Source organism: Chaetura pelagica, unplaced genomic scaffold, assembly GCF_000747805.2.
Source record: "Chaetura pelagica isolate M959 unplaced genomic scaffold, ChaPel_1.0 scaffold246, whole genome shotgun sequence".
NCBI lineage: Eukaryota > Metazoa > Chordata > Aves > Apodiformes > Apodidae > Chaetura > Chaetura pelagica.
In genome coordinates, this window is record NW_009953647.1 from 1,660,631 (window position 1) to 1,674,434 (window position 13,804).

Sequence of the window (13,804 nt, forward strand, 5' to 3'; positions counted from 1 at the left end):
AAAAAAAGAAAATGTTTGGACTGTCCTCTCATAGTAAGAGGAAATAAGTGCTGTATTCTGAAAAGGGTTTCTTTGCCAAGTTTTATTGTATTTGATACAAAACCAGTTTTAAGTTTGTTCTTTTCTTAGATCAACTCCTTTCCCCTCAGCATGACAGGGACTGTCTCTAACTGTAAGCCTGTGATAGAAAATAGCAATCATAGACAACCGTAGATCTGTGTGATTTCACCCAAATTCTGTTGATGGTGTAAGATGACATTTGGAATTCATTGGAGGATCCTGGAAATGGAATGAGGTCCATTACCAGTAACTGACAAGCATCATTTCATACAACAGCTGTGTAAACACTGCATGAACTCTTCAAATATAACAAATGTGAAGTGACAATATACTAAACAGATTCTTGTAGTAGGATCTTGTTTTCAGTTTTAGTTTATTACATTTTATTTTTTTTTTAAGGAGTCGAACTTTTTAGAAACTTACTGTAAATTTATTTTGCCTGTAGGGTAGAATACATCCATTCCATATTTTGGTTGCATTAGAAACCTACAAAGCTGGACATGGTAGCAGAGGGAAGCTTTGGTGGCGTCCTGATGAAGACATTTTAGAAGCTTTAGATGCCTCATTTTACAAAACTTTCAAGGTAGTATAGTTCTTCAATTTGGTAAGCTTTTTAAGAATTGCCTGTTTTGTAAAAGTTTAAAAGTTCGTTGTGTGGATAACAATTTTGAAACTATTTAAAAATGTCTTAGGAATTAGAATTTTATTAGAGAATCAAAACTTCATTATATATTCTAATTTTAGCAACTTTATTGTCCTAATGTTTTCCCAGAAAGAATAAAAATAAGGCCCACTTTTAGGGGTGAAAGCAGAAGAAGGAATAAGACATCAAGATATTAATTATGTGTACCTGTTTTCTTTTTTTCCTTTTAGGCAGTTGAACCAACAGGAAAACGCTTCTTGCTTGCAGTTGATGTCAGTGCATCAATGACACAAAAAGTTCTGGGCAGTGTGCTCAGTGCTAGCACAGTTGCAGCAACAATGTGTATGGTAAGGCATTGAGCCTATTTTATTTATGACTACATGCGGCTTGAGCTGCTCTTTTGATACAAAGATGCTCTCATTTCTGGTTAGAAGTCAGAAGGAAATGGATACATAATATTTCTTGGGTACAGAAGATGTGACCTGTATCAGTGGTAGATCAGGTGCTTAAAGACAACCAAATTTAGAAAGATCAATTTGAAGGAGTTGATTTCCAGTATAAATCAAAGTAGAGATCAAAGTTGCTTTTTCAGTTAGCTAAGACTACATTTCAGTTCCTTTCACAAGCATTCATAAACCAATACAGATTAGATTAAGAAATTTTACAGTAATTCTTGTGTGCATTTGAGTTCCTTTCCCCTCAATTTGATATTCTAAAGCTTCTTGTGTATTTACGTTATAGAAGAGTTGAACTTTTGTTTGTGTTTAAAAAAGTCGAGCATTTTATATCAGAAGGAAGAGAAGACATATGAAAGTATCTTTACTTCCAGTAACTAGAGCAGTTCCTTAGCTCTGGTTTTTGCAGTGGTTAATTGCAGTAATGTTACAGACTGTCTAAAGCGTTGAGTGAAGCCTCAGTGTGTGTGAGAAGCCGTACTGACTTGAATACAAAAGGTTATGTCATGTTTGTGTGGTTGACAGGAAATGTCTTAATTCAGACATTAAAAATGCTAAATTGATATAACTAAATTATTTTCTCTCTTCTTTCTCAGGTTGTTGCACGTACTGAGAAGGATTCCCATATTGTTGCCTTCTCACATGAAGTGGTCCCTTGTCCAGTGACAGCTGATATGATGTTACCTCAAGTATTAGTGAAAATGTATGAAGTATGTAAAAAAACCAAACCAACAATTCAGGAAAGGGCTGTTACATCAGTTTAAAAATCTCAGCAGTTACATTGTATTTTCTTTGTAATCAGTTCTAGGACCTTGTTTAGTCTGTATCAATGTACTAAAACTGATTTTTTTTTCTCCATTTATTTAGTGGAAGTCCAGCAAATGTCATTTCAACTGATGGCTATAAAATATTGCAATTTAGAATGGCAGTGTTAAGTCACAATGAGGAAATATAGAAAATAGAAAAGATTTTTAAAGAACCAACCAATCATCCAAAAAAACACGGACAGAACTGAGATAAAATTAATAAGTGAGCTGTTGTTTAACAAAGAAGCCTCTATGTGTGATAAAACATGAAACTTAAATAAAAAGTAATTCTTGCATGGTTTACTAATTTCTGTGTTAACGTGTTCTATGTATTTATTCTTTTTCTTTTAAGATTCCAATGGGTACCACTGATTGTTCCCTTCCAATGATATGGGCTCAGAAAACTCAGACAGCTGTTGATGTCTTCATTGTACTTACTGATAATGAGACCTTTGCTGGAAATATGCAGCCTGCCATGGCTCTGAGAGAGTACAGAGAGGTAAATAAGCTTCTGACTGTTTGTAATTGAATAATACAGTACAAAGTAAATACCCGTTCTAGAAATGTTTTAGAGACCAAACTAGATGTGGGGGTTTGTCAGTAGATAGTTATGTATTGTTAAAAACTGATATATCCTGCAGCTAGGCAGAATTAGTGCACATATTGCACATATTTAAAACTACTGAATTGCTGAAAAGATCTGTAATTATCCCACAGTGCACAGAATATTGCAATCAATGAAAATTTGTTTGGTATTCGGGGAATACATTAATTTTTGCATTCTGTGTATAATTGATTGAATGAGGTTTTTGTTGTAAGTTCTTACAGAATGAAATTCAGCTCACAGAATTAAATTTAAATTGTATGGCTGCAGTAGGTACTGCAAAGTTTAAATGAAACAATGAAGATGAGCCTTTAGGGAAGCTGACAATAGCATGAGCTGATGGTGTCTTGTAAAGAAAGCTCATTATGTTTTAAAGGGGGTACTCTAAGATGTGCATCTTCATCATTTTGAAATTAAACTGGAAAAATACCTTCACAAAATACCAAGCATGTTGCTATTAGAAGCTCTTGTTTTGTCAGCAAACAATCTTTTTTGCTTTAAGGGAACTATTTTTTAAACTAGAAAAATACTTTTTGGCAAGCATGTCTGTATGGACATTAATCTGCTGTCATGTCTACCCAGTTGAAATTAGGGTCTTTAAAAATCCTTAACATGCCCACTGTGTTTTTGTTTCCTTAGTTGAGAGTAGCTCCCATTCATAAACTTGTGCTTGAAACAAATAGTTCCTGTACCCTGGCCTTCACGCCACTTGCATTGCTTTACCTTACAGCTTACTGACCTGCAAATTCAGTTCATTTAGCAGAATTTTCCAGGCTACAGCTGTTGTATTTGTTCAACCAGCATTTGGAAATCCTTGTCTTAGACAAAAACACACTCTGACTCCTGCTTGATTATTTGATAATTATTATTGAAAGATTCCTCTCAGAATGAACTGCAGAGTAGCAAATGCTATATTTACACTGGAAATTATCTATGAATCTTAGTATTGCAGCAAAGTTGTGCTTACATACTTCGTTCTAATTATTTCCATTTATTTAAATGCATATACTGCAGGTTAAATGCAGTATTAACAGTCTGCAATTCTGGTTACGGCCTATCTAGTTTCTATCAGTATGCCTATTCAGACAGTGGTTTATGCAAGCAAGGTAGCTCTCTGGCATGTTTAAGTTGCCATGTATGTGTGTTCTGATTATTTTTTTTTTTTTCCTTCCTCTAGAAAATGGGTATTCCTGCTAAATTGATTGTTTGTGGAATGACCTCACGTGGTTTTACGATCGCAGATCCAGATGACAGAGGCATGTTGGATATATGTGGCTTTGATACAGGAGCCTTGGATGTTATTCGAAACTTCACTTTGGATTTGATTTAATTTTATAGGCATCTGCATTTCCCAGTGGGTCCATTGCTGGCAACAGACTTCACCCTGGGAACTTCCAGCCAAATATATACTATTAGAATATGGCACATTATATACATATCAGAATATACCTTTTGGTGAAGGGGAAACAAGGAAAGCAGATAAGAAATCACTCTTATCTGTTTTCCTGTTGCACACAATTTAAAAATAACAGTGGGAAGATTGCTAAAAGTAGCTACAGGGTTAGACAATACATAATTTAATTTCACTTATGATAGATTATAAGTACTGAGAGATTTTTAATTTTTCCCCTTCCTGTTGCTGTGGAATGCTTGTTTGCAAGAATAAATCCGTGAGTTCCTCTTAGGATAGGACACAAAAAAAAAAGGGTTAGTATTTTTAATAATATCAGTTTAATAGCAACTCAGTTCAGAGGTATTTTTCTTTGGGCTTTTTTTAATGTTTGTATTTTAAACAAAATTACTAAGGTTCAACAGTTTCCATTGTTACACTTCAAATCTACAAAAGTAGTATTTGCTGACACATGTGAGACCATGTGACTGTGATGCAGTATAAAAGCTACCCAGTGAAGTTTTATACTGGTAAAACTGAAAGTGCAAGAGATCATGCTAATATTTTTCTATCTAGATTATCATCTGAGTTTTCAGGAGTAAAGTAATTCTCTTTAGATAAGTTGAGGGGCAGTTTATGTACAGTTCAGTTTCAGAAGCACTATTTTAGAATTAATGAGCATTACAGGAAGTTCTAAAATCTGCTTTGAGTAGACAGATCTTGGAAGGGGCTAGGAAGCCACATTCACTCCGTGTTATAACTTCAGGAAGTATCAGCACACTTTCAGTGAGGAAAATCAACAAGTGCATGTGTCTTGACCTGCTCTTGAGAGCTGAGTAGTAAAAACCAGAAAGAAATAGCTACATTTATTTTTTTTTTTTTCAAAATACTATATTCAATGATACAGAAACAATCTTCCTAACAGGAGAAGTGTCTCAGTTTTTAAAATCTTTTTGTAAATAATGCTACTTCTGATTTCTTAATTCAAGCTAACATTTTCCAAAACTACCTCCAGTTTTTAGTGACCAATTCTTAGAAACTTTTATGATATGTACATTTGTCTTCTTCATGTTCTCAAAATCTTGTTTCAGAAGTGATTGAAACAGGATTTTTTTTTTTATTTTTTTAGTCTGGTAGTAAGAGTGTGAGTAGATAAGGAGAAAGCTAGTGAATATCTTTATCACTTCAGAACAGGAATTGATAGCAATTAATGTATATATGTATTTAATTCTGTGTGTGTGTTTATATCTGTGTGTATAAGGGGGGAAGTTAAAAGATCTCTTTAGTAGATCATAAACTTAGGAGGTGAGAAAGGGTTTTTTTAGTGATTATTTTAGAACTTCCCCTGAGACATAAGTATGTCAGTCTCTTTGCTAATTCTGGCTGTTTTAAACAGTTAATTTTATGTTAATTTGAACATAAATATGATTTATAAGAATAACCCAATTGTGGTAAATGACATATAAGATAATATTTTTCTGCCTAGACCCCACACTTAAATGTATAATCCAAGTTCATATTATACTTTTGATACTTGTAACACTTTTCATTATGCTTCACACATAAGTCCAAAGCTTGCATATTCCCTAGGATGGGTATGTCTTTTGGTGCTAAAATGTGAGGTTCCATGTTACTGAAGGTATTCTGATACATACTTAGACTCTATCTTCATTAATAAATCAAAACAATGAGGGAAATCTTTTCTGACTTTAAAACCATGGCTTAAAGAACTGATGGTAGGATTGTTACCTTTCAATGGATGTGAACATAGTTCTGAATTGTCATTGCTCAAGATACAGCTCTGGAATGCTTGCAGAATACAGGGCTGCCACCAGCTTGTCAGGTGGTATCTAGGAAAAACAAGTGTTCCTACAAAAGCTGAGACATAGCACTTTGAGTTTGAAAAAGAAAATTAGCCATTTCTTAGGAAAAATTTCTTACCCCTTTTAGTCTCTTTCCTAAATGAACACCATGAATATGGGGAGTAAATTCATTTGCTCAACAGGTTAATAATTATTTTCAGTAAATGCACTGATGTTTTTGGGGTTGGTTTTGGTTGTAATGTGTTTTGAATTACACTGTAGTCAGACATCTGATTAGGTGTTTATTTTTAAGCTAGGAATGTTGAAAATAACTGATAGATAAGTATCTTTTGCAAGTACTTTTTCTTATTTGAAGTAGTATTTGTGAAGTAATAGGAAATATTTTGGACTAAATATAAAATGAAAACTTAAACAGGAATTTTAAGTAACTTTGTGCAGTTAATTGCATAAATTTACTGCAAGGAAAATACTAACTTAGTTACTAACACATGGAATGAACAGTTACCGTAGTGTTGCATCTTTGAAAGCAGTCCAGTTGAAAATACTATTCCCTGAACTAGAATGTAAGTGAAGGTGAAATTTTCAGTAGAACTTAAGAGAAAAATGTAGCTCCCTGTATCTATTGACACTGGACAGCTATGTACCATCTTCAAGATAGTCATCCATGCTGGAGGACATAATATGCTCCTAAATATTTGCCATATCTCTGTAGTAAAAAGAACTTGTTAGAAGCAGAATATTCAGAGTGGTTTGGTTATATGATGTAGAACTGGCACCAATGAGGTCATGTTGTCATCTGCTCCTCCTTTAAGATTTTCACAGAGGGGAGGAATCATAGAATCATAGAATCTTAGGGGCTGGAAGGGACCTCGAAGGAAACTGAAGTAAATGCTGGCAGCTGAAACTTTATAGTGGTTTGACCTTTGTTTCTCCTGTTTTCTGTTTGATTTTGTTACTATTTTCAGTAAGGGGCATAGAAGAATGATGCTGTAAATCTCTTTTCCATAGACTGAATCTTGTATGTTTGCCCAAATACTGAATTTTAAGGGATAGCATGACTCATTTGCAATAACATAAATTTGTCCTGATTTTAGTTATCAAACTGATAATTTCCAAAATTATACCTGGCCATGTAGAGAGGCAATAATTACTGTTGTGTTTAAAAGAAAAAACAAAAACAATTAAGCTAAGACAAAGTTCCTAAGCTTAAGCATTAGTTCAGTGTACAATAAATAACCCGTCCTTTCATCAAAGAGGAGACACTGACTCTTTGAAGTTAATGGTGTTGCTTGCATTGGAGGAACACTTTGACTAACCAAACAAAAATGGGGCTACAATTTTGCAGTGCAGTGTACCAGCAAAAATTGAACAGTGTTCAAAAGGAGTTATTTTACTCAAAACATTTACTAAAAAAAAAAGTCTAAATGCAGAGTGCAGCTCTAGACTACGTGAATGCAGGTTTCCTGATATCTAACAGAATGAATGGGCTTTTAGTTTAACTGCTACTTCACTGTGACCCCCTCAAAAATTCTTAAGTATCAGACTATCATGTCTAAGACTGTAATGTTCAGGCACTTTAGCATTAAGGAGAAGATAAGGTATAATGGCTGGAAGCACAGCAAAGGTACAGCATTCTTCTGTAATGAGGGGTTGTAAGGAGTGAACACCAAAGGTTAAATTTCTTCACAGAATGGACACAATCAAGTATGTGGGGAGGGCAGAGGGCAAGTAAGAGTTTTTTAAAATCTTGCTAAAAAACCACTGTTGAGCCTGCTTGTTAAATGTAAATAATGAGGGAGGTTTTGTTCTTGTTCATTAGTGTTAATTTGGGCCTGTACATGGATATGGCTTTAAAAGGCTATTCAATGAATATATTCTTGGCTTAAAAAACACACCAGCAGTTTGGAAATGTAATTTAATAATGGCTCTGTCTATAAAAACACTAGGAAAATATTTTTCTCCAGTGCAAAATGCTTTGCTGCTTCATCACATACCTAACTCATAGCCACTGTACCAGATGGATTAGTAGGGTTCCATTTGTTTTGTTTCTTGTATTACCTTTTTGCTGTGACCTTCCTTTTTTCTTTTTTCTCCTTTCCCATCTCCTTGATACCTCAGGCCTATACTTGAATCTCTTTTCACATACAAGCTCTCATCCATTCCTTTTGTTTTGCCTCTGTTCTTCTGCCTTCTTGCTGTCATTAAGCATGCTAGTTTAGCTAAATAACTTTTACCAGAACTGATGTCATAGTATTTATCCTAATAATTTTTTTCTTTCATTACATAATTCTCTTATAAAAGATTTATTTTTGGTATCTATCAGGTTTTTTGGTAAAACTGTGTAAAGATCAGTGACAAAAGTATACTTTGTTTATTTACAAAAAAACCAAAATCTGCCTGTGGATGGCTTTACTTTTATAAAATAACTGCTTAAAATTGGCTTTTCAAAGGTAAAGCTTCTTTTTAGCATTAGATCTGTGGGTTGGAGCTTTCCATTCTGTTTAATATTATGAAGCTGCTGTTACATGCAGAATTTGGGAAGCTTTTAAATTAATATCCTGGATGAATGGGAGCCTCTTTGCAGTATTCACTAGAGGAAAACCTTCAAAGAATAGAGTGTAGAAGTAAACCTAATCAAAGAATAATTTGTCTTGCTTGTGCTTTTAACCTTTTTGCAAGCATTTCATCAGTTTATAGGGTTATTTGGCTATTTGCAGTGGTTCACAGTGGACAAATATGCTGTAAACGTTACTTTATTGCTGGAATGGTAGAGATTTCATCTTACCATGACACAGAATAGTGCATAACACTGCTAAGTAAGAATTATGGGGGAAGGGTAAAACAGTAGGACAGCTATTATGTGTGTGCTGCTCTGAGAGCTAGGGTTTAAGAATAGCTACTTTCAGCAGAAGGTATGGTGTCTTTTAATGTGTGTGCTTACATTTGGATTATAATTTTGATACTGTAAAGTGTGTTTTCTTTTAAGTATTTCTGCATTCTGAATTTGAGTTGAAATATATATTTGCATATATATGTGGTATGTTGAGAACTTTTAGAAGTGCTTCATTAACAAATAATGAATATAAACAGTTGTTTTCCTAATGCTACCAGCTTCTTAGACTTAAGCACAACTAGTTACATATAAAATGTCTTTTCTATTGCATTCTCCTACAAAAAGTGCAGTTCTACTCTTTAAAAATAATTCTGTATAAAGAAGCCACAGATGGATGCATTCACAGCCCTCTCTACTTAGTGAAATTACTTGGTGCTTGTTTCCAGCTTCTCATGCTTCTCAGGAGTGTGGCATTCAAGCTGGATAAGCAGGTATATCTGAAGTACAAATACAGATTCTTGTAGTGGATAATTTTTAGAATTCAGATCCCAGGGCAAACATTATTTTAAAATAAGCAGTTGTGTCGTGGAGACAATACTAAGCAAAAAATACAGAATTTTTAAATTACTATTTTTTAATCTTTCCCCCCCCCTTTTTTTTTCTAGAGTAGAACTACACTTGAACAGCCATACTGTGTTTAAGTAACTTAAACATAACATGGCTTTGTGCCATCCAATAACAAAGGCACTGTCTTGCTGCTACTTTCTATGAAATGATACAAAATTAATGAGAAATTAGTTGGATGGGGAGCCTTAATGTGGTTAAAAAGAAACAATTAACCCTTTGAGTGCCTTAAGACATACCTTCTTTAATAAATGGGCACTCACTTCGATATCTGCAGGCATACAGTGTTTTCTCAACTGTTGTAATAGAATATTGCCTTAAGTGACAATGCCCTGGGACTTCTGAAACTTAGAACTCAAAGGGTTACTTCAGACTACTGTTTGGGGACTTTTTTTTAAAAACGGGGAACAAAATTAAAAGTTCTTTGAACAATTCCTTTGCGTACTGTTACTCTTATTTTTACATGATGGATTTACCAGCTTTCAGGTGCAAGATTATTGTTAAATCTTCTCAGAAAACATAACTGGCCTAAGAATTCCACACAGAGAAAAAGAATACTTGGTTACCACTGTATGTGCAAAATGAATTGCTTTATTAAGTATAAATTTAGGAAGAAATACACATTCGTGTGTGTTTATCTTGATGAGTGTGTAAAGAAAATTTTAATACAGCAGTGATGAAACTAGCAAAATACAGTTAACCACAGTCATGAAAATATGAGGTCAGTGTGTTTAATTGGCTCATTACACATCTTAAAGATGCACAGTGCAAGCAACTGTATACTAATGATTTCTACAAATCATGTGGTTTAAACTTCTTGGACTTCGGACCTGCAGCACAGAAGTGAAGCTGTCAGATTCAGAAGATACTTTTCCAGTTATTTGAAGAGTAATGTGATGTTAGGTGCTTATGGTGCTGAAAGCAATGGAAATAACAGGAGGCTTATTCACAGGAGGGGAGAAAAATTAATTGACTGATGTTTTTATTGTAAACTGTGCACCTTTAGTAGTGTAATGGTCCCTTTTACTGAAGAGTGGGATGTAATTTTCTATTTGCATATGAACTTTCTTGAAATAACTGAGTCTTGACATTGCCTGGTCTGGCTTTGGATGTACATTGTACTGAAACTATGGAATTTTAGATGTTTCTTTTAGACATTTAACTGCAAGTTAAAATAACTCGTAAATGCATTCTGACTGTAGAATTTAAGTACTAAATAAACTCTATGCATATTAGAACTATTTTACTTGGTCTTAAGTTTCATAATAATGTTGGATTGATCCTAATGTAGTTTGCAGTGGCACAGTTTAGTGACAGGGAGCTGTCTGGCTCCCCCAGAAGGATATTCCTGCATGACACTTACTTTGTAGTGCAGAGTCAAGATGAAGAGAATGACCTGCTCCTCTAAAGCTGCAGCATTTTTTTTTCCCCTTTTCTATAGCAACAGGACATAAAATCTGGTAGCTACGTGATCAGATACCACCATGTGAGAGACAGACATGTCTACAACAGTATCCAAACTTGGTTTGCTTCATACTTTGTTAATTATTACAATTTGACATTCAGAGAAATACATTTAAATAATTAAATTAAATCATTTATTGTAGCTCTTGGAACAAAGCTAGAAAACAAACTAATTTGCAGAAAAAAAAAAAAGTTACTGGATTCTTTTTGTAAAATCTGCACTTCTCCATAGCATTAGAATGTAACAGCAATACAGTTACACCACCATGTCACACTTGGAGCCTCAAGAGTTACAGAATGTTTGTTTATGACCGTTTTGGTTGTGGTAAAGCTGAAGGAAGGACGCCAAGTATGTGCAAAGTCTAAAAAATCCGTGTCAGACAATGATCTATGATTCAAAAACCCCTCACTTGAAGTTGTTGAGTCCAGCTGATGCAGTGTGTCTTTCTTATCTTTCAACTTGTCTGAAATCCTGTTTATACAAAGGAAGCTAAGCTAGATGGTTGTCCGGGATTGTCTTTTATCTTGACATTGATGAACTAATGGAAGCAGTTTGCCTTCCTCATGGAGCTTTCGAGTATCTGTAGCACCTCCAACAAAAGTCCCATTGACAAACACTCTTGGGACCTATCATGAAAAATGCAAATTGCATTAGTTACTTCTTGGAAAAAAGATAAAAACTTAAGCAAGCCCTTGTGGGCTCAGGTATACACACAAAAGTTATGTTGTTATACATGCCTGTTCAGTACTACTGTGCAATTCATGAGTTTCCTTAACATTTACAGGGATTGGAAACTTTGTTCACAATCTCCCTCAAAAGTGGAATAAAGTTGCTGTATGGGACATGGTAATAAATTAAAATAATTTAGTCAAATAAGCCTATATAAAATTAATACATTTCAAGTGTTATACACAATGGATTAAATAAACCTATACAACTAAAAACTGACTTGATACTTCAATTAATCTTAGTGGCAGTACAGAAAAGGTGACCTCAGAGGGATAGCTAGAGGGTGACAAGAGGAAGAAACAGTACAGAATCCTTCTGCAGTACCTTGTCTTTAATTTAGGAGCTTGTACCCCAAATGTGCTTGTCTCAAGAAATTAAGACCTTTGTAAGGTTATAACCCATGAAGAAGGTGTGTAGTGTGCATTGCTTGTTCCACGTAGGAAAATGCACTTACCGTTCTGCCACCAGTCATCTGTTCCAGAATGTCTTGGAACTGACTTCCATTTGTATTCATGTCCAGTTCTATAGCTGTGTAATTTACATTCATATCCTCAAAAAGTTTTTTTGCCATTTTGCAGTAGCCACATGTTGTTTTAGAGAAAATCACCACACAGTTGTTGGAAATAATGTCCTGTATGTTTGGAAGAACATTCAAGTCAGTGTGCTTTGCTTTTAACTGTGTATTTTACCAGTATTGAATAGTCATGAAAACAAATACAAAAGTCTAAAATCTGCTAAATACAGGAAAATTAGTCTCTGTAGAATGCTTTCTGAGGGTTTTTTAACAGGAACAATGGAGGAGTTCCCAACAATGGCTGTTTACTTCTAAATAATCTTCCAAACACTACTTTATTCTCTGTTTTTTAAGGTGAAGTGAAAAGCTAATTGAGCTTCCTCATTCTAATCTATAGCCACAAGAATATTAAAGCTTAGAATGAACTACTGTGCTTTAAAAACAAGGAGCAGAACAGTGCTTTCCATCAAGACATCTGTCAAGAAGGTATCATTACCTGTATGGTGGGTGCAATACAATCCACCCCACACTTGTTCTAAAGTCCTCTGTGGGGGCCTAACACTTCCTTTAGGGATGCATCCCATGCTTACACATCAGAATAAAAACTGCTTCCCACCTCACTACCGAGCAAGTCAGATTTGACCTCAGAAAGTGCAGTTGCAGTTGGACAGATCCCAACAAGCCTCTGTGCACAAGTGCAGTAGGAGTGAAGGTGCAGCTTCAACAGTTAGCAGAACTACATCAAAGATGAAGTGACTCCTCCTGCTCCACTTAAGCTTTTCAGTACATGATATGCTTTATTCTTTGAGTAGAAAACCTGAAATCAGTTAAAACTTGGCAGTATCTAACTTTCAGGAATTTTCTTCCTGTGGGAGCAGAGAAATAGAGGAGAGTTGCCAGTAATTAACAAACCTCCACCACAAGGCACTGCTGGCATCTGCCAAGCTGTGTCTGAGCTGCCCTTGTTGACTCTAAACCCAAGCAGAATAATTGTGGTGCATGTGGTGCACCTGGGATGTAACTGTGCCAGTCCTGAACCCTCTTCTGCTGTGCAGTCACAGCCCTCCTACGCTCTGCCAAACAAGCTCCTTGGACTATTTAGTGCAGCTTTCCCTGTCCCTAAGGCAAATGGGATGGGCTGGTGGCCAGCACGGGGACAAAAAGGGTTCTGAGTGGGAGAAAAATACCCCCATTACTTTAAGGTAAGTTCAAGGTGATTTCAGGCTATCATTTAGTATCAATACATTTACAAAGAAACTCTTAACCTACTTACTTTACTTGCTTATCAGTAATTTTACAAGGTTTAATCCCCAATATTGACAGCAGTATCAAATCTAAGTATAGGTCTAAAAAAAACCATAAAATGGATGCAGCCTGGGAAGATCAGGGTCCAGGGCTGTGGGTGAACACGGCTGGCAGTATTACTTCATAAATATAGGAATCAGGTTCAAAAAGCAGAATTATTTCCCACATTTCTTTGTATAAATCAGCACAGCTTCTAAGTAACTCTGGCTTTTAGCAATTCTGCAAAGAAGTAAGAATTCCAGACAACGTTACCTGTATTTGATTCACAGCTGCAGCATTAGACAATCCCACAGAAGCAGGCAGACTGTTCCCCATTCTAAAACCGAAAAGAAACTCAAGTCAGATAACCGAGCTGTCCAACAGGCACGTTTCGTAGCTCACAAGTTAAGGTTGGCTTCGCGCTGGTTTCAGTGCTTAACGTAACTGAACGTGGGTTCGCCCCGGCTGCAACCGGCCCGCGGGGAGCGCACCGGGGACGCTGCTCTTCCTCGGTGACACCGCGGATGCGGGTGTCAAACCTGGCGCGGGGCTCCACCGAGCGGCACAGCCCCGC

At 35.7% G+C, this 13,804-nt stretch overlaps 2 protein-coding genes across 2 annotated transcripts in view; one reads left to right on the forward strand and one right to left on the reverse strand.

Moving 5' to 3' along the window:
• Positions 1-4,177, forward strand: part of TROVE2 (TROVE domain family, member 2) — a 6,989-nt gene extending 2,812 nt beyond the window's left edge. Inside the window, exons 4-8 of the mRNA XM_009999893.1 lie at positions 506-643; positions 934-1,050; positions 1,755-1,868; positions 2,317-2,463; positions 3,746-4,177. Of these exons, the coding sequence (XP_009998195.1) occupies positions 506-643; positions 934-1,050; positions 1,755-1,868; positions 2,317-2,463; positions 3,746-3,898 (669 nt within the window). The 3' untranslated portion in view covers positions 3,899-4,177. The remainder of the gene's footprint in view (positions 1-505; positions 644-933; positions 1,051-1,754; positions 1,869-2,316; positions 2,464-3,745) is intronic.
• Positions 4,178-11,197: 7,020 nt separating this feature from the next.
• GLRX2 (glutaredoxin 2) lies at positions 11,198-13,570 on the reverse strand. Its single transcript, XM_009999933.1, has 3 exons — positions 13,504-13,570; positions 11,887-12,063; positions 11,198-11,329 (listed from the first exon to the last, which is right to left on the reverse strand). The coding sequence occupies exons 1-3, from the start codon at positions 13,564-13,566 to the stop codon at positions 11,198-11,200; spliced, it is 372 nt and encodes a 123-aa protein (XP_009998235.1). The 5' UTR covers positions 13,567-13,570.
• Between the last annotated feature and the right edge of the window lie 234 nt (positions 13,571-13,804).